Source organism: Apus apus, chromosome 26, assembly GCF_020740795.1.
Source record: "Apus apus isolate bApuApu2 chromosome 26, bApuApu2.pri.cur, whole genome shotgun sequence".
NCBI classification, from domain to species: Eukaryota; Metazoa; Chordata; class Aves; order Apodiformes; family Apodidae; genus Apus; species Apus apus.
Genome location: NC_067307.1, coordinates 2,952,002 through 2,972,742, shown reverse-complemented (window position 1 = coordinate 2,972,742; position 20,741 = coordinate 2,952,002). Strand labels below are relative to the sequence as shown.

Here is a 20,741-nt window from a genome sequence, read left to right as displayed (position 1 = left end):
GGTTGAAACCTGATCATCTTTAAGGTCCTTTCCTACCTTAACCATTCTATGAGTCTATTAATCCAAGTTTTGGTGTTTTATTGAATCTGTTTTCATTTCAACCCTCAGGTCTCCTCTCCTCTTTCTGGTTGCCCTTCTTGGTTGGGGAGCGGTTAGCCCATGACAGAACAGTTGCTATAGTTTAGTCCTGCCTACAGGCTAAATGTAGACACCCCTCCATCATTTTTTTACTTGCTCTTCCTTCATGATACTCTCAGAGCTCAAAATCACATTAGGTAACATTAAACACATGAAATCAGGGAATAAATCTGGCACACGCTTGGTCACTGTTTTCCACACTTCAGGCAAATCTAGTTTGAATTAATCCGAGAAGGAACTGTATTTTTGTTTTGGTTTCAGGTTTGTGTGTATTTATATTTTAAAAACCCACAGAGAGAGAAGCAAAGTAACTGAAATCCAACTAATAGCATCCTGGCATAAGAGAAATTGGCACGCTCTGATTTTCAGAGCATCCAGAACTAATGTTTTTGAAACATGAAATCAAACAAACAATTCCCGAGACTGAAACCAAGACTTCATGGCAAACTGAATATCAAAGAAAAAAGTTACTTTTTGAGACAACCATTGAGAATTATGTGACTCTAATTAAAGGCTTGGCTTTGTCAACAGATGAGTAAATGTCCTTCAGAAATCCTCCTCCACCAAGCCCTTCTTCCAATTTCTTGCAGTTTATACTTGGTGAGGAATGTCTCCCAGAAAATAAAACAACTGTAAAAACACCACCACAAAACCCCCAAACTAGGCTGCAACCTATTTCACTTTTCCAAAGAGAGCAGAGATATGGGGATACTTTCACACCCCCACCCACGATAAGGCACGTCTCTTAAGTTAGAACATCAGCATAGAATTAAAGAAACGTACTAATTTCATCACCATTTGCATTCCTCCCCACTTTTCTGTCCAAAGGAAATAATATTCCAGAAAACATCTGAGTTCTGCTTATAGTAAAAGTACATCTTTCTGCTGCATTTTATTATTTTGTTGGCTTTCTGAAGGACTATTTTTTTTTAAGTCAATACATATTTACACACTTTTATTTCCCACAGACCTCAGAATGTGGATGTTTGCATACTAACAGCAGCTTATAAAAATACCTAAAATCCAAATTAACAGTAAAAACCTAATCACTTCTATTGGAGTAAAGAAAAGAGATCAGTAACTGGATAGGAAAGAACTACAGACATGCCTTCTGGGTTTGCTTATTTTGTTTGGGTTTTTGGGGGCTTTTTCTAAGTCACAAATGTCAACGTAGAAGCTCATGACAGTCTTTCGAGAGCACTTACAAGTTTGGTCAGGAAAGATTACGTATTTGTCCAAGTTGCCAGGACAGATCAGCAGCAGAGTCAGTAATACACAGTTCCTTGTAGGGCACCTGCCCTTCCCTGGCTTTCAACACATCTGCTCAGCAATAAGACAGAATGCCCTCCCACAGACAGTCACTGAATATGAGCTTAGTATCTCTTTGCAGTAGGAGCTCTGGAGAGAAGAAAATGAAATCACAACACTAACCTTGTCTGACTGTTTTAAAATTAAATGTCTGGAAGCCTCCAGTCAGTGCAGATGAATCAATCACATCCACGCCGTACTCACTCTGACTCCGTCTGTAAAGGGTAACGCCAACCACCAGCACAGCTACAGCAATGACTGCTGCTCCCAGGCCGGAGTACAAGGCAATGTCACTGGCTGTCTCAATATCTGAAAGGAGAAGAAGTGGGTACCAAGTCAGCAGCACTTGTGAAAGTGCTCTGACTGGCACTGGCTGCTGTGAGCAAAGGTTACATGGTTAGATGAGGCCACAGCCACGCAGCCAGGGATGTAAAGCTGGAGACAGAAATGTGGAGCAGATCACAGCAGGATAGTGGAGCACAAAGGAGCACTGAAAAGCAAGCATTTGAAAGCATGAGCAAATTTCCAGATGCATCCCTGCCTATAGGTGAGCTTACATTGGTTTAGGGATTGTATCATGATCTGTGCACTCTGTTTAAAATGGGAGAGTTGGACTCGTGGCAGCCAAGCAGAGTGTGTACCATCGACAGCATCCTCTCTCTCAGCACACTGCTAGCTCGGGCTCCTTGCTGAGACACGACATCATTTCCCATTCCAGCCCAGTGGAGATCATTAAGGTATGGTAATACAACCCGTAAAGGGAGAACATGGAACAACTGCAGCTAGGGAGGGCTGCTTTAGGTATCAGCATGAGTCTCATCTATTGCTAGCTTCCGGGGACATGTAAGTTTTAAGTTTGAATTCTGGAGCTAATCCAGGAGGTCTTAAGTCCTCTGAAAAAATCTTTGTCGAGATTTCCCCTTCCCCCCCTCTTTATTTTCTGTATGAGCTTTAGAATAAAAAGGAACAGTCTGTCTTCTCACAGCTCAGATTGGCGCTGAGGAGATCACATACTTTCTTGGACACCTCAAAGCATCTTCAGTCTTTAAAAACAGGTTGGAAAACAAACCTTCCCTGTGATCACACCCATGCATTAAGCTTACAACCAAGTTTTCTAAGACTTCAGACTTCTACAGCAGAGAAAAATAATTCATTGCTTCAAGAGAATGAATCCAAACGAAACCTGCAATGTTTTGTAATTGAATTATCCAATCCCACTCTTCTAGATCTTCTGGGATTTGGGACCGTATACCACAAAACAGAATTACTTGGCAAGTACACTTAGTGGGTCTTTAGACAGTTGCCTTAGTGCCAAACTCAATGTTAGAGGCAGAGATAATCGTGTGCTCACCCTCTACATCATCTGTTACCCAATGTGGTGCTTCTGCTGTCAAGTGAGAAGCACTTGGTACAGAAAGTGCATTTATTTATCCCATAGGACAGTAACAAAAAAACAGCTAGGAAATCCAGACTGCTCAGCATCAGTAAACAAACTGCAATGTACAGAAATAGCGTAGGAAGTAAGATTCAGCATTTAATGAGTAGCCAATTACTGGAATTACTTAATTAGTATCTGGGAGGAGGCTGCTCTTATGCATGTTTTTCTGCAAAAAGTCAGATAACTTTATTTTAGCTGAACTTCAGACCATTGAGGTGAAATAAATGAGTACCTATGGGCAGCATCAGAAAAGCTGGTTTTCCTGGCTCTCCAGTGTGTTACACAAACAAAATGTCTGACAAATGCCAATCCAGGCAGCTCAGCTTCCTGGGAAGGCAGAGCAGGTGCCCCACGCCCTGGCTGAGCACTGCCTGCTCTCCTACACCCATGCAATGCCACATGAACAGCAGCAGCAAGTAAACCCAGTATGTGAACTGGGCTTGACACTTGCTGTGAGTAAGGCACAGGAACTGATTTCTTATTTGGGCACTTGAGTCAAAAGTAAAACAAACTGTCTGACCCAAATATCCTTAATAGAAAACACCCTTTCCCATGCCATTCTCAAACCAGTCAACCTCAAATACCTTTTAACATCCCATTCAACCCAAAATAAACATTTTTAATAATTTTTACTAGAACTGCTATTTACATTTTTTAAGAGTTACTCTTTCTGAGTTTCCTTATTTTTAATAAAACAGCCATTGGTCTGTTTCATGGAAGACCAAAGGTGAGTTATTCAAGTGTTCCCATAGATATTCCACTGCAAGAGAAAAAACCAAAACAACCTGCAAACCCAAAATAACTGATGTCTAGAGTTCCAGGGAAAAGAACATCCTTTTCAAAAGCTAGTAGATATTTAAATAGCTTTATCTTAAAGGCATAAAACAGGAGTGACTTGGTGTTCCTTTGAATTGTGCCTATGGAATATAACTCGTTAAGAAAAGGGACTTTCGTTTTCATTTAGGATGTTAGGATTTCCTTAGAAATAAATACTATTTGGTTTTAAAAAAATAATTCTAATATCTTCCCATGTCAGTCTTTCCTTATGGATAATTCCTTTGATGGAAGAAATTAAAGAAAACAGAAAAGCATGGCAAATTTGGGTAATGGGGTAATTTTCTCCTTCTATTTTTTTCCCAGAAGGGAACAAGCTGAAAACCAAACAAACTAAAAAAGAAAACATGTATTGTTAACCAATTACTATTTAATGAACTGCATCCTCCCAGCCCAGAGAAGGTAGGGACTCTCATACAGCACTACCATTTTCATACATTTCAGTTACAGGATACATGTTTGTGGTAATTGTAGCCTGTATTTCACTCCACCTCCTGACACTGTTACACAACATTTATTGAAAGCACATTTGATGGTAATGAAGTTTCTATTAACTATGATTAAGTTTCATAAAGCACCTGAAGATAATTTAAGATGTGCAGGAGCAGAAAATGAAACATTTTGTTTAGTACCTTAGGAAATGTAATTGATTAAATTATCTCATTTACAATAAGTGCTTTCCAGGAGCTATGCAGGGCATACATTTCCCCCTGTCTACCACTGGAGTTTGCTAGGAGATTTGAAAGATTTTTCCAGCCCTTTATCCTCCTCCAGTTCTCCATCACTCTCACTTTTGGTAGCCCTTACCAACTTGAAGTCCATTTCTTCATATAGCCAGTCTTTGGGAACAAGGAGCAAAAGTCAAAGAATCACGTAAGAGTGATTGAGTAGATGAGGTTGTTTCTCAATTATCTTGATAACTGACTTTGATTTTGCATCAATGATTATTTGTGCAGTCTTAAACTAAGCTCTTGTTTCATTGAACAGCAACAAGCTGTGTTGTGTGTTTCTAAACCTGTAGGTATAAAGGAACTCTCTAATTCTCCTACGTATCTTATATGCTAAAATAAATTCTATTAAAATTACTTTTTTCATCAATCAGAACATAAAGCAATTTGACTGATATGCTTTCAAGGTTTTCTAATTTAATGGGAACTGCGCAGAATAACAAAAATGGATCAAATGCCTGAGCTAAGTTATGACACGGACCAATTGTGCCCAACCAAATAGGAGATGATTCCAGTGGGACAAAAACATGACAAAATTAAAAAGGCTTAAGCAGCCAAGGCAACCACAGCACGTTTTTGAGCTACCTACATTCATTTTGTGTATCTTTAGAAATGCTTAAGAACTGGAAACATTAAGGAGAAATACTCTCCTGAAAGCTTTCTACGCATTTGGAATAATTCACTTCAAACCTGCTGCTCTAAACTAAAATTCCACTGAAATCAATGGAAGATTAAAAAACAAAGAATGCAGGAGGGAAGCCCCCCAAAGCAGGGTATTAATGAGTATGAAATACTCCTGACACGATGAAGCACAAAACACCCTTCACCAGCTGATAAATGGAGGCTGAAGTGAGCTGAACAAGATCAGATAGAGCCAGCAGTGGAACCACATTTGAGCCAAGAAAGCCAAACTATGTTGTTGTTGTTGTTGTTATTATTATTATTATTATTGTTATTATTTTCTAATTACAAGTCCTTAAGAGATCAGTTTAAAGATGAGCATTCCTGGAGAGAGGGTTCCTAGTCAGACTCAAATTACTGAAGAACAGTCACTTCTCTATTTTTAGTCTAAAACTTATGATCACAAAGTTGCTAAAAAGATGCCTTCAGTAGATGTGAAAGCCTTTAGTTTTATTTAGCTCCTAAACAAATAAAACAGAATGGCAGAAAAGATGAGAAAAATAATATTTCAAGAGAAAAAAAAATAACTTACTTTGGGATTTTATTTCATGAAGAGGTTTTTTATCTGAGAGAGAGAAAGAGAGAAAGTTGCACTTAATAAATTTACATGAAGTGTATCTATTTCCTATATGGCTTCTGTCTAGCTCTATAAATGAAACATTTTCTGCTTGTTTGCTGACAACATGAATGTTTTATGCTGTCCATATTTTTGCCTTAATTTTATTTTTTCTAAATCTCTTTTAGAACGTTTCTTAGCAGTAATTTCTCACTTGGTTAATTCAAGTATTTGTTAGCTTTACTGGATGCTTTTCTGTAGAATATTATACATCTCAAAAATAAAGAATTCCAATACTCAAGTGGATCACTTGGCAAAAGAAAGTCAATCAAGAATTAATTATTTCTTTGTATGTTTGATATATGGAAAGGTTAGTGATAGACATTTTTTAAAGTAATTTATGAAACACAGAAATGCACAGTATGTTCACACTTATGCATCTAAATATACAGCAATAATGACATCTATATGTGAATATAAAGAATATACAGAATATCAGTGTACTACCCTAAGTATGCAAACATATTCTAAAATAGGTTTTGTAGATTAGTGCATCTCTCTTAAGAACAAGGCTTCTCTGTCTCCCTTGGAATAAGCATTTGAATCATCCTTTATAACCTCATACCTGGCAGTGCAGCAGAACTGGGCTAATCCAAGAGAATAAAATGTGGGATACAAATCCTTATGCAGATAAGTCTGTGCATTTTGTAGGTGTTCTCAGTAAGTTCTAACTCTCTGAGCTGCTCCCTGATTTATCGTTTGCATTTCTCTTTGGACGGGGCTCTGGTACTGGGTCCCTCTGGAGGTCGCTTATCGGCACAGCTGCTGTTTCACCAATCCTGGGACCCGCGCTGGGAAAGGGTCTTAATGGAAACCACACCAAGGCACAACGTACTCAGCTTAGTGTTCTTCTGTGGATAATGTGAGCAAATGGATTAGACCCACCCTCGATTATTTTTACAATCTGTGAAAATGATCAGTTAACCGAAAAGATCTGTGAATTTTGGCTTGGCAAAAAAACTGGGCTTTTTCTTTCTGAGGTTAATTTCATTTTTGCTAAGAAATGTTGTACATGAACACCAAATGATTAGTGTCAGACTCCAGCTTTGCAATGGAAACGTGTTCATGCTGCATACACACACTGCTATCTCCAGAAAGCTGCAATAGAACTGAATGCATTTGCCATGTACGCTGGTGAGAGTGCTAGATCCAGAAGCCCCTTGGCAATATTCAGTATCATGGCTGGTTGAAAAATGGAAAACAAAATTATTTTTGTTTTATGATGCATTAGTAAAAACATGTTTGCAGTTCTTCTGCTTACGGCCTACTTGTTTGTTTCTATTTTGGGCACTAGGGAAAGAAATCAATATTTTTTAAAGTTATAAAAAATAACTTTGCAGCAAACAAAATATAAAAGTTAAGCAAAAAAACCCCAAACCTCTGCAACCCCCTCTCTTTTATTGAGCAAAGAAAAAGCTTTAACCACTGCAAGACAGAGAGATACCCACCATGGAAAAGTATACTACTGAGAATGCTGGTAGGGAATAAACAATGGAAGAACAAATAGGCAAGAAACTAGAAAGTTATTAGGATTGTTCAAGTGAAAGTGATCTTTACATTCAGAGTGAGTCAATCTCTGTTTTTCTACCAATTTGGCAGGCCTGGCCATCTTTCATATATATCAAAGCCAGAAATAATTCCATCTTTCTTTTGCATTTATCTATTCTATATATCTATTTCTTTTGCATTGATCTATTCAATTGTTACAAGCCCTAGGACAAATTCCCTGAAAGAAGTGCACTGTCAATTGCTCCTCAGATAAGGACTGGGCTATCTGGATCCATCCAAAAAATGAAAAAACCTAGAAAAAAGCTGTTCCTGTGAATGAAAGGTGTCATCTTTGTATTATTCTCAACATCTCCTGCCAGGGACTGAATAAACAACCGGAGAGTAGACTCTGTTTTATCACCATTTCATTTACTGATTCCAAATTTGAAAATTCATGCTAAGGATTAGTATTTTTTCTGCCAGTTCAGAATCAGGCCTACACTTTGTTGACATCTTATGTTCTCACCCTTACTTTCATTTAAGTTCTTATTTGTTAACCAAAGAAACGTTCAATTTGTATTTTTGCCTCATGAAAGGAACAAAGTTAACAAGTAGTGCCTGATAAATAACCTGCAAGAGATTAGTTTTCTGTAGCACAGTACTGCATTTCCTTCACAATTCCCCATGAGATGAAAAGCAAAGAGAAAAGGCACCTATTGGAAGATAAACAGGGAAAAACGTTTTAAAAAACAGGGTAATTTCATCAATTCCTATTAGCTGAGAAAGCAATTACAGTCCTAAAAATAATGGGGCACAATCATATACATGCAGCATGACCCATAAAGGAGTAATAGTATCATGCTCCAAGATGAAAGAAATGAGACACTTAACCCTTCAGTGTGTTTGAACACACATGGAAACTCACGTGTGGAAACCACCAGGCACTGCCCAGTACTGCCCATCCCAGCAAAGGGAGATGAGCTCCTTGAAAGCACAAAGAACACGTAGGGCAGAGCTGAACTCGGCTCCACTCATCAGCTGCCAGTAACAGCTTTTCTGTCATTGGCCTTTAGCTTCCTCTTTTGCTACTTGCTCACTTGCTCAGTTCCAGTAAAGTGCTGCTGTGCATGAAGGATACTACTGACAACATGCTGAACTCCACATTACACTGGAGTAGATTTTTTTCCCAAAAAAATACCTGGAGATCAATTTCTGATCCAAATATTAAGTGAAAAACTGCTGGTGTAGGCAGCAGAAAGAAATCTTTTGTGATATTTGTCTTTGACTTAGAGTATTGTTGTTAGTTCAGTTTCCCTAACTGCCATCTCACCTTATAAATATCTGATGAGATTTCTGCATGGAAAACTCAGCAGAATACTTCTCCTCCCCCCTTTGTTTACACGAAGCATATGGCAGACATAAAAAATAATAATTAAAAAACCAGATAATTATTAAAACTAAGTTAGTTGTCATGTTGTGACTATTCCAGTAGTCCATCTATCAAATCATTGGGCTGTAAGGGTTTGCTTTCAACATTTGCTATTGGAGTTCTTAATAAGGCACATTAACAGAGGAACTTGAATGAAGCAATAGCAGGGAAAGCTACACTTTATTATCCTATAGATAAACAGAGAACCTCTGTCTCCAGGGCTGTCAACATGACATCTTTTATAGACATTTAGTAACAGAAAAAATAAATAGTCTGGCTGCATTATATGTGTATCTATAATGAGTGATAAAACTGTCCTAGGATGGCTGGTGAATTGGCTGCTGGCTCCTTACAGCCCAAAGTGTTTTGCTTTCAACCCCTAGTGATGTTTCTTTGCAGGACCTTTCAGAAAGCAATCTGCTTTATTTTCCACAGCCAAAACTACTAACTTTGTGTCTGCTGGAAAAAGCCAAGCCCTCCTGTATCTCACACACCCTCTAAGATTAGGTGAAGTGTTTGGACCAGCTAATGTCTGAGCCCCTTTCTCCTTCTGTTGAAGCAACTTGCACACAAGCTCCTCACTAAAGCTGCAGGCCACACACATTTAGATCCCACATGCCTTATGCAGAGTTCAGCACTGGTAACTGCCAATGGATATGGTCATTGCACACAGACATGGATTCTGAACCTATCAAGCCATCTACAGGAAGGAGAAGGACCTCAGAAAACTTATGATTACCAGTCCTCAGAAGCTGAATGTATTGCAGTGCTCACAAATTCTCATTATTCTTTTTTAAAACACAGAGAAGGAAAAAAGTCTAACTTTAATTTCTGACCTTTTGAACACTGAAGTTTCTGTGCCTGACACCTTGGAGCTGGAGAGTTGTTCTGTAATCCTGGAAATTTTAAGTAGTTAGAGACATATAGCAAGACTGCAGGGTATTCTCTACCTCCAAAACCAAACAAAATCAGATTTTATTATACCTAATGATAGGTATATCATTGAGATATACCTTTTTCTGAAGCCTGAATAAATACACAGGACACTATCTGCTATTAAGAAATATTTAAAATCTCAGGGCAAAAAAGGGAGTTCATTTTGTTGAGAAAATTACTTTCCTCATCTCACCAGATGCACTTCACTGGGGAGCTGGTTGGGCACAGTGGCTGTTTCTCTCTGACACTGCCAACGAGCACTGAAGGTGCAGTGGGGGAAAGGTCAGCGGTGCTTACACAAAGGTAAGCCCATCCATGACGGCTAGGAGCACAGGGATTAGGGATTCTGGCTAGATTCCTTCTCTTGCCTGCATCACTGGAGAAGAGGAAAATGACTGCTAGGCACAACATGAACACATATATGTAAACAGTCAAGAAGGATGGGTAATCCAGTACCACAGAGTCAGAGAACTATTTAAATACAAAACTAAAGAAAAAAGTATTACATCTTTAACTGCTTGAAAGAGTCCAGCGCAGAGCCACAAAGATGATTAAGGGAGTGGAACATCTCCCTTATGAGGAAAGGCTGAGGGAGCTGGGTCTCTTGAGCTTGGAGAAAAGGAGACTGAGGGGTGACCTCATCAATGTTTACAAATACGTAAAGGGTGAGTGTCAAGAAGATGGAGCTAAGCTTTTTTCAGTGATGACCAGTGATAGGACAAGGAGTAATGGATACAAATTGGAGCATAGGAGGTTTAAGGTGAATATCAGAAAAATTTTTTTTACTGTGAGAGTGACAGAGCACTGGAACAGGCTGCCCAGAGAGGTTGTGGAGTCTTCTTCACTGGAGACATTCAAAACCCGCCTGGACGCATTCCTGTGTGATGTACTCTAGGTGACCCTGCTCTGGCAGGGGGGTTGGACTAGATGATCTTTCGAGGTCCCTTCCAACACCTAGGATTCTATGATTCTATGATTCTATGATCTTTCAGCCCTGACATCCCTGATTGTTCCTGTGGCTGCCATTTCATTGCTACAAAGTGATGAGGAAACAGTAACACTTCATGGGTAGGGAGCAGCACTCAGGGTAAGAAGGAACTTGAGGATTTCTTTGTTTTGAGACCATGCAGCTGTTCCTGAGTGTTCTGGAACTCCGCAGCTGCAGGGCTGATCTTCCTGGCTCGTAGTTGTTTGTTGATAATAGCAACTACCAAATGCCAGATGCTTTCTAGACAATTATGAAGGGCAAATCCTTTCACAGGAAACTCATCACAGAGTAGATTTGCTGTTATTTAACTTCTGTGTTAAAGGCAACTTTGACATTCAACAGCTCTTGCACCAAGAGTATACGCGTTGGTGCTTTGCCAATTTGCTTGCAAGAAAAGGTAGAAAGCCAAGTAGTACATGCTGTGAAATATGTTGTAGCAGGTGGCCGTAATTACACATTGCAAAAAACCTTTACATGGATTTTTAGAACCCTCTGATAATTAATAGGTAAAGTATGTGCTAGAGAAATGCAGTGACTCTGAAACCACCGTGGGTTTCCAACTTCACATACGCAACCCTCTGACAACAATCTGTTTGTTCACAGTAGTATTTAAGCCAGAGGAGTTCTACTGACACGGCTGTGTGGCAGATAAGCTGCACTACCAAGATTACAGTACGTAGTTCAGGCCATACCTCCTAAATCCAGTTCAATGCCAACTGTTTCTCACCTTGAATGCAAAGCCCTTCAGTGCAGTTCTCTGACTCCTGGCTCAGGCCCTCGCAGTCCTTGCCTCCGTTGCGCGGCGCTGGCGCGATGCACTCCCGGACTCGCAAGTGCTCGCACTCCGGGCTGCACACCGACCACTCGCTCCACACCTCCCAGCTCCCGTCCACTGAGTGGGCAGGAAGAGAGAACAACCATCATCACTGCACATCAAACTGGTGTACTTAACGGGTCCTACCAAGAATACTTGTTTCATATCTCTTCTCAGGTCACAGCAAGGAAACAAAGTGTAATTCTCAGGAGAAATAAATATAATTATATCAGATAGGAAAATCCAGCATTAGAAGGCACCACCTCAGGCGTGTCATACAAAAGCAATATGGTGACACAGCACCAGTACACAACGTTCTGCAAATACAGTCAGTTAAAATTGCAGGAGGAAAGATCTCCTTTCCCACCTAGCTATTAGCTTCTAATACTTTGATACAAATTCTATATTAACACAGGCTGATGTAGAGAGGCCACACGTTCTCCTACCTGAGAAACAATGCTGACATTTACAAAAAAGCATAGCTGGCCTCGTAGCCTTGGATCAATCTGCTGCTTTGCTGACTGATTCATAGCTACTGCCTCTGACCCTGTCCCAAATGAGAAGGGATTCCACAGTCCCCTTTCTTTTTTGTGCATAAATCAAACCAAACAATATTCAGATGAACAAAGAGAAAAATATAAATAATATTAAAATCTTTAAATCCCAGTCCAGGACATGTATTTAAGCTAGAAGAGAGCTTTGGCAGAATCCAGGCAAACCCAGGCAAACATAGTCTGTTCAAACATACGTGTATACACTAACTTTTAGCTGTAGATGCAAAACACCAATTCCAAAATTAGAGAAGGGAATTTCCAGGTGAACAAATGAGGGATGTAACAGTGTCTAGGGATGTAACACTGCTCCATGTGCAGCTTAAGCTCAATTTCCAAAGTTTAGTATACTTTAAAGCAAACTCTTGCAAGCTAAATAATGCTTCTAAGTTCTCAGCTGAGGTTTCTGTGTTTCTCTTCCTAGCGTTACTAGCATCACCTCCCCTTCCCTATGCCTCTCATACTGAGCCAGCTGCTGTTTTGTTACTGAGTATTTAGTTAGCTTCAGTGTAAGTTAAAGCCTGTGCAAGGCTCTGAGCTGTAGTCTAAACAAGATCCAAGTATTTGGAATCTCCTCTTTGACCTCAGTGGGTTCTGCAAAGCACAACTGCCTACCCAGCGGTTCAAACTGAAAGAGCTCTTGCTTAGTAGACTGTGTATATCTCACCAGGGCAAAGTGAAGTGCAGGTAATTTTCTGCACTGACATTCCTTCACAAAATGCACCTCCGTTGAGTGGTGCAGGGTTGGTACAGGTCCGTGATCGCTTCTGCCAGCCCCGGCCACACCGTGCGTTGCAGCTGGACCACTCAGTCCATGACGACCAGCCTCCATTAACTGCAAAACACAAACATGCTTGAGGCTGTCTAAGTGGACTAAGAGAGATCAAGCAACAAATCCGATCAGATCATTTTATTCCAAGGTGAAGTAGGAGCATTGCCTCCTATAAACCATCAGTACACAGCTATGTAAAGGCCATGGTGACAAACAACACAAATGTTTGTTTGGAAGAGTAAGATGCTGAGAAGTGCAATGACTGATGGAAAGAATCTAAGAGGAAGATAAAAGCAGGGACCTCAATCCTCATGAAACACGTTTTGCTTAAATCATAAACAAGACTCCTTTATTTTAAAAAGAATTATTTAGAAATGCTCTTCTTCCACCAATAAAATGCCACATGCAGTAAAATGAGCATGGAGAGCAACAGAGGATGGCAGTAAAGCAAAGGTTTTGCTCTTCTTTGCTGTGTAACACCTCCATTCACTGGTTAGTGCTGGGACACTGCAATACCACAGATCCAGCCTGCAGTGGCCCTATAAGCACCTCCCTAGGCACATGCCTCAGGGCTTCCTGGGACAGGCAAGGCTTGTTTATGTAGTTTAGCTTATAATGGGAACTTAGTATCTGGGGTAAGATTCTAGGAATCCATCACAAACAAACCCCTCATAATTCTAAGCACTCTAAAAGCAGGCATGATCTCAGCCTTGAGCAACAGAACTGAAATTCACCCTAACAGGAATGAGGTTAGCTGTTTGATTTAGAACCAGTTGGGTGTTAAAAATATAAAGTGCTCCAGCAATAGGAGCACACGCATCTAGGTTTTTCCATAACAATCACATTTTCACTGACCATACACCACCACTGTCGCAGACATGCTCCTCCTCTTGGCAACAATGTTGGCAGCCATGCAGGTGTAGTTCCCAGAGTCAGACAGACGTGCCTGTCGAATGATGAGGTTGTGGTCTGCTCTGGTGTCAATGTTCTCATCCAGGTTGGAATCTATGGGTTCCTCATTCTTTAGCCATTCCACCTGGAGAGGGATGGAGAAGAGAAGAATACAAAGTAGGAAAAAGATTAATGAAATTTTTCGTTTCTCTGTTTTTCCTAAACTTCAGAGGAAGGAGACGCAGACTAGTAACAGAAAGGTTGATTGGGAGGAATGAAAGAAAATCACGACTGAGTGAGAATAAGGAATATTTTAAAGTGCTGCTCTTGACACACACTGCTTTACATGTTCAAACAACTGGACAAAGATCGGTTAAGCTTTGCAATAGATTGGAATGACAAGTAGTTAAGTATTATTAATTCCACTTTGTTTGAGAGAGAAACAGACAGAAGGATGAAATCGATTGACACCACACACAGGGGAAGAGCTAAGTCATGGCAGCAGATTCCCAATTTACATAAATATTCTTAAACCAGAGTCCAATAGTTATTTGTTGTCAAGGTACATAAATACTGTGAAATGCTGTGTATCACCTATTTCATTACAGCTTCTCTAGTTCACTGACCAACATATCTCTGAGCAGACCCAGAAATTATCTGCAAGGCATTTCTCTACATGAAACATTAAAAAAAAAATTAGTTAAGGCAAGATAGGCTGCCGTTACAGAGGTGAAAAAAATAGTAGCAGAATAAACAGATTCTATTAAAAGACTGAATAAATGTGAGTTATTATAGTAGCTTTTGAGACCTGAAGGAGGCATGGCTGTACCCTGAAGTCAAATACCTTCTCATCTCAGTTCAGATGAATAACCTCGTTTAGGAACTTGTGGAAGGACTTGGAACTCTGTGGTAATGAGCTTATGGATTTGCTAGCTGCAGGCATTCATTAGCACACTGCTCTGCGCAGATGGTCTGCAATTTGTAGATTTTTCCAGTTTATAAACAAATCTGCAAAAGCTGACCATCAAAGCCAATTAGATTTCATGCCAGAAAGCAGGTTGCCCTTCCAGTAGCATCAGTCATTTTCAGGAGGTGTGTGACTGACACATCCATGGCTTCTCATGTCCCAGCACCTCAGCAGTCAGCTGGGAACATACCTTGGAAAGAACCTAGGCCTGTGGCACTGGTATCCTACATGAAATGAAGTAATTATTTTAGACATCTGTCAAAAGAGGTGTTACCCAAGTATGAAATACATCATAGGTTTCATACAGATTTTAGCTCTATGCTCTTCCTCAAATTGCAGTTAACCAAAAATGATAAAGAGACACAATGTCCCCATCAAAGCTTACGTCAGGCATTCAAGACACATCTATTTCTGCTTTCTTACAAAGCTCTGTCAAAATGCTGGCTTGCTTTCATTTTCTTCTCAAGTCTTAAGTTTTTATTTTTCAAACCATCTTCTTCACAGAAGTTTAGAGAGTTTTGGGACCACTGCATGCTGCAGTGCACATCAGAATAGACACCCAGAGTGAAGTTTCAAGACAGGGAGTTGCTCAAGGGTGCCCCATGACAGCAGAGGAGGCAGCACACACTTATTTAGGTAAACCCAGAGCAGAGTTTTCGCCAAAGCCTCACTCCCTGTATTTTCTTTCCTTAGTATTGTTAGGAGATGCAATCATGCCTTGTTATGACCTTAACACTCCAGTAGCTGTAGCATCCCCATGTCCATTGCTAGAAGCACCCAGGCAGTCACAGGGTTGCACTCTGCCTGTCCCTCCTCAGGCCAAGCCACCCAGCTGCCTTGCCCACAGCTGGCTGGGCACAGCCTCCCTACATCAGCAAGGCTGAACTCTTCCCTTAACAAAGTCTTTCCAAGTGTATTACATTGCCCTTTGCTCTGAGTCAGATGAAGAACAATCAAGTCATCCATTTACTACTCAGTTTCCCTTCTGCAGTTAACTTTAATACTAATTACCAAAGGAGGTTTCAGCAAAGAAACTAGGAATGCATTTTAAATTATGGACCAGCAGCACTAGTGTAAATCAAGTGACAGAAATTCAATGGTCACAGCCAGAATTAAACTCACTTTATGTGCAGTGTAAAGACAAACACAGTAATGTTCAAAGAAATGACAAACATGTCTAGTACTATAAGAGTTCATTACTTCACAAGTTTATATATTAAAAAAAATGTTGCATTTTGACTCTGATCAAGACAGGGGCTTTTGCAGGGCAGCAAGGGGGAGGGCAGGATTGTTCAAGGTCCTCAGGACTGTTATACCAGCACTTTGGGCTATTTTTGCTGTAGACAACTTTTCCAGCAGAGTGCACACAGAGCCATTGTTTACTGAGTGCAGCACTGCAAGGCTTGGTGGATGAAAAACATTTACATTAATGCAAAGCATTTAAAAGAGTGATGATCACAGTGAAAGGAGAACATTAAACAGACAGAACATAAACATGCAAGTGTTGGTCCAATCGAAAGATGATTGGTAAGCAGGGGCATGCCTTGCCTTTGCTCCTGATCTGGAGGCTTGATGACACTGCCAACCCTCATCTCTAATTCCAGCCTCCCCCTCCCTTGAAGAAAAACCAGACTTAAATGTTTATACCTTGAATTAGAATTAAAAACTGCTGTAATATGCCATAAGTTTGTATAAAGATATCTGATTTTATTCCTCTGAATTAAATCTCCTCAGAATTAAAATACCCCCATCAATTTCTAACAAAGGCTAATCACATAATGATCTACAAAAGAAATGCAAGGGCAGATATAGATTAACTCAGCTACTACATATTGGGTGGCAGCAGATAAATTAGCATAATCATAAATTTGCTCCAATCACAGAAAGCAATTATCAAGGACCAGCTTACAGCATTATCAAAATAAATAAGTTAAATACACCATATCCTAGGCAGGTTATGACGGGAGCCAGCAAACTTTTGTGTTAAAAATAAAGCTTATCTCAGCTCATCCATATTTCTGTCCACTGTGCACAACATTAGAGCAGCCCATCAGCTTCACATCCCAGGGACAAAACCACTGTTTGAGCTACAGCAGGTGGTGGAGTCTCACTGTGCTTGGTGTGTGCAAAATCAATACTGTACAGATGTCAGCCTTGTCTGTGTATCCACGCAGGTACCACAGACGTTCATCTTCCAGTTGCCATACAGCAAATTCAAACACTCTGAGGACTCCCAGGAATCCATAAGAACACTGGTGGAGGCAGAGCTGAGTTAGAAACTGTAGGAAAGCTCTGGCAAAGGTTGCTACAGTTCCCTCAAAACTCTGCCTATTTTATGGGTTACAGTTGTGGCTTCCATGCAAACAGAATGCTATGCTCTGAAGTCTCAGCTGCTTTTCAGCCTGATGGCAATGTCACTGGGAACATTTTCTTTCCCCTGGACAGGCCCCGTGTTAGCCTTCACACAGACATCACCTCTGTGATCCAAGGACAAAAGCTGATTCCAGAGAAGGAAATAACATTCTTCTGGCTAAGCATCACTTATCCTTTGCCAAGTCTGAGATGGAAGCTATAGGGCTGTTACACCTTCTGTAAGACTAAAGAATATTCTTATTTGCAGTAATACCCATTTGACATATCAATCTCTTGGGTGTTTTTAATTAAACAAACCCCCACAACTTTCAGTAGAAAGGAATAAAGTTTGCACATGAAATTCTGTCCTGACAGAACCAAGCTATCCAAGCTCACAAAAAGTCATTAAAAATGATCTCATGCTGTCACATCTTTGGATCTTAAATCTTCTTACACTGCTGTAGTGACAGCTGCAGAACAGTGAACATTATCTTGAAGTTAGTTCCAATGACATTTTTGCTGTTTCCCGTGAAGGTACTTAATTAATTCAACATAAATAATACAGAAAGCACCTCTACTTGAGCTCCTAGCTCCCTAAGAACAAAAATACACAGGTATATTTACAACAGAACTAGGCAATACCCTATTCCCCCCTCTAGAACCTGACTTTGCATTAAAGAAAGGAAGAAAAAGGCTGAGGACTGCTAAAAATCAGAATATCTAATTTCTAGCTGAAAGGTGTTTTGTTTGTTTGTTTGTTTTTTTAACTAGAAAAGAAAACAAGTTTGAAGCTGAATTCTTTTCTACAAAAAAAGCTCCTTTTAATAGGAAATGTTTCCAATAGATTCCCCTCCACATCAGGACTAACAGCAGGTCTATCAGGTTTCTGACACTTCCTCCACTGACTCTAGAGCAAGCCTAGGGAGATTGTATGTCTAGGCCAACCTCAGCTTTTTTTAATATTCCCCCTATATTAATCAGCTCTGCCCTCTGGCTAGAAAAAGCTCGTTCTACCTTATAATTGATTTAGGTCTCATATTCCCCAATCTTTAAAAGCCTGATTTAAAATGGCTTTTTCAGTGACCTATAATGTTTAGCAGAAGAGAACAAGACACGTTCCTTTAAATTCCTTTCAGATCTAGCATGAAACTCCTGTTTCTAAAAATTTCAGAGTGTCTAAGGTGCAGAAATCTTCCTTATGTTATAGTTAGAATGGATGACTGCAGGTAGGGCAGGTGCTCCAATTACAGTAATGCATTAAGGTGGCAGCATATCTTTGTTATAGTTTTATTTTCTTTCCTACACTAAGACTCAAACAAATAAGCAGGAGAAGCCTCCATCAGCATAAACCATTGTGGCAGATTAATAAACAACAAAGGCCTGTTTGCTGGATAAAAACCATTCATATCTACCTTTAGGATCACAGTTTTTTTATCAGCACAATCAAAAAACATTAATCTTCCTTGCTAGGAGTCTACCACCAGCAACACACAAGAAGCAGGTCAACTGGTACCTGCTGAATTTTTTTAAATTAATCCACTGAGGGAATACTCCTACGGAATCGTTTAATCACAGCACTGCTGTACTGTTCTGTAAGCATATTTTCCCTTCATTAGATTGAATAGATAATCTCATTACATAAATCTGACACACTGACTCATAAATCAGCCTGGGCTTTTGTTGGCTGTACCATGCAAAGCAGCACAGCAATAACCCCTTTGAAGAGATGCACTCAGTTGTTGCAAGAGGCATAATCTGAAAACTCAGGTGCTGCTAATGCACATTTTCTTTCTTGCTGTTTCCCTTGGTGTGGCGTGCAGCTGGGGAGGCTCCATAGGCCTCCAACAGTGAGGGGAGCCAAGGGAGGGGACACTGGCTCCTGCCTTCCATCCACCATAGCCTGTACTCTGTGCTGTGGCCAGGTCACAATCACCTGAGCATTTCTGTTGTATGCTTTAAGATCACAGCCAAAAATTCCTACTGCCGAGAAATTCAGAGGAGGGGAATAAAGGCTAACGTGGCAGGGGTGAGTCAAAATGAAATTAAAATAAGCTTTTGAATTAGTATAGCAGGAAAGGTGACAGCCTGTATGTGTGTCTCCATTTATAATGCTAAAGGTGGGAAGGAGTTGACTCAGACATGCTAATTCAGAACATTGTTATAAAGATACATTACTGAATATGCCATTGCTAATAGCACACTGTCTGATTGTTAAAGATGTATAATTAGATCCCCAAAGAATTTTATCTTTATTCCTATTTTTGGAGTAGTAAGTATCTGACGTACATTGAAATACTGTTTTTTACCTCCGTGCAAAAATTATTAATGAATCAGAATTAATAAACCCAAAGGTTATTATGTGAGCTTATACAGTAGTTTCTCAGTGGACAGTGCACATAAATGACTTCAATTATTTTATGGTAAACAGAAATAAACGATCAAGTTGAAACTCAAATCCTGGTCCCATGACCATAAAGCTCAGCAATACAGGTGAGCAGAAGAGACTCATCTAAAACTTTTATTTTCCTAAGTCACTCAGGATCTAAGGAGGGATAGCAATCCACAGAGCTTGTTTTAAAGATGTGCAGTGCACACTGTGTTTCTTAGTCTCATGAATTGGGAGTGTTAGAAAGAAACAAACAGTGTTTGTGGTGCCAGCCCAGTGAGATCTTCTTTGTTTTCCAATGCACAGACATTTGGAAAGTAACTATAAGCAGAATTGACACTGAAAAAAATGTTTTAGATAAGATTATTGGAAATTATGTTGTCCTGGTTTCGCTGGGAAAGTGTACCCAAGAATAGCTGGTTAGTTGTCATCAGTTTGCGTTGGTTGAGTGGTGTCTACATCTTGTTTATCACAGCAATTTCTGTCCTCCCTCAGAACATTCCAGCAAACAAATTGATAACTTTACCGTGACTGAGTTATGGTGAATGAGCAGATGACATTTGAATCTGCACTGAAGTGTAGTAGATACAAACCCACTTCCCTCCAAGGACACGCTGCTTTTCGCCTCTCGCCCCCTCCATCAGAGCACTGGTCACAGCTGGCAGCAAAGCAGCTGCTCTTGCTGTGACTGTGAGGTGCAATTTAGCAAAATCGGCACTAACATGAGAGGATCAAAAATTGCCAACACAGTCTGATTTGGAGCCTACAACTATCTTGTTGCATCAAAGAGTCCACCACAGGAAAGTTTCTAGATCTTTGTAGGCCTCTTTCACACAATTACCTTTATTATTTATCATTCTAAACATAATGATAAAGTCTTATGACTTATCCTTTCATGTTCAAGCATTCAAAATTAAGAACAATTCTGAAAACAACACCAGAAAAATATATGCCACTGCAAAACAGTACCTCAAAAAAAGAAGAGCCCCAAAGCACATGTCTTCATAAAAAGGAATTATCTATTCAGAGGAACTACAAAGTTATTTCACTTTTTTTCCCCACCTCATTTTAGCAATCTAATTCAGAAGTGTTTTGCTCCAGCATTTCTATTTCACGACCTCAGCATAGCTCCCGGGTGTACTGATTTACTTGGAACAAGTCAAATCCCAGAAGGAAAACATTTTTTTCTATGAGAGGAAAACAGTGCACAGTTCACTTTCCTGCATGAAATCCAACATACATACTCATTTCAAAAAGAAGATCCAAGGATTTTTTTCAAATAAAGGGTATGTGTGCAGGAAATAAGATGACTCCAGTAACTGCAAAACGTACAAAATCAGAAGGGTTACCTGGAGATACCACTAAGGAGATAAGAAGAGAGCTGACAAATACCATTGTTTCAAATAATTGGTACAAGTAAAGAA

General features: G+C 39.9%; 1 protein-coding gene across 1 annotated transcript in view; it reads right to left on the bottom strand.

Moving 5' to 3' along the window:
* UNC5D (unc-5 netrin receptor D) overlaps positions 1-20,741 on the bottom strand; it is a 68,037-nt gene that overhangs the window by 25,519 nt on the left and 21,777 nt on the right. The window contains exons 4-8 of the mRNA XM_051640750.1: positions 13,577-13,757; positions 12,617-12,784; positions 11,312-11,476; positions 5,660-5,692; positions 1,570-1,755 (exon numbers count right to left, since the gene is read on the bottom strand). Coding sequence (XP_051496710.1) covers positions 1,570-1,755; positions 5,660-5,692; positions 11,312-11,476; positions 12,617-12,784; positions 13,577-13,757 — 733 coding nt within the window. The remainder of the gene's footprint in view (positions 1-1,569; positions 1,756-5,659; positions 5,693-11,311; positions 11,477-12,616; positions 12,785-13,576; positions 13,758-20,741) is intronic.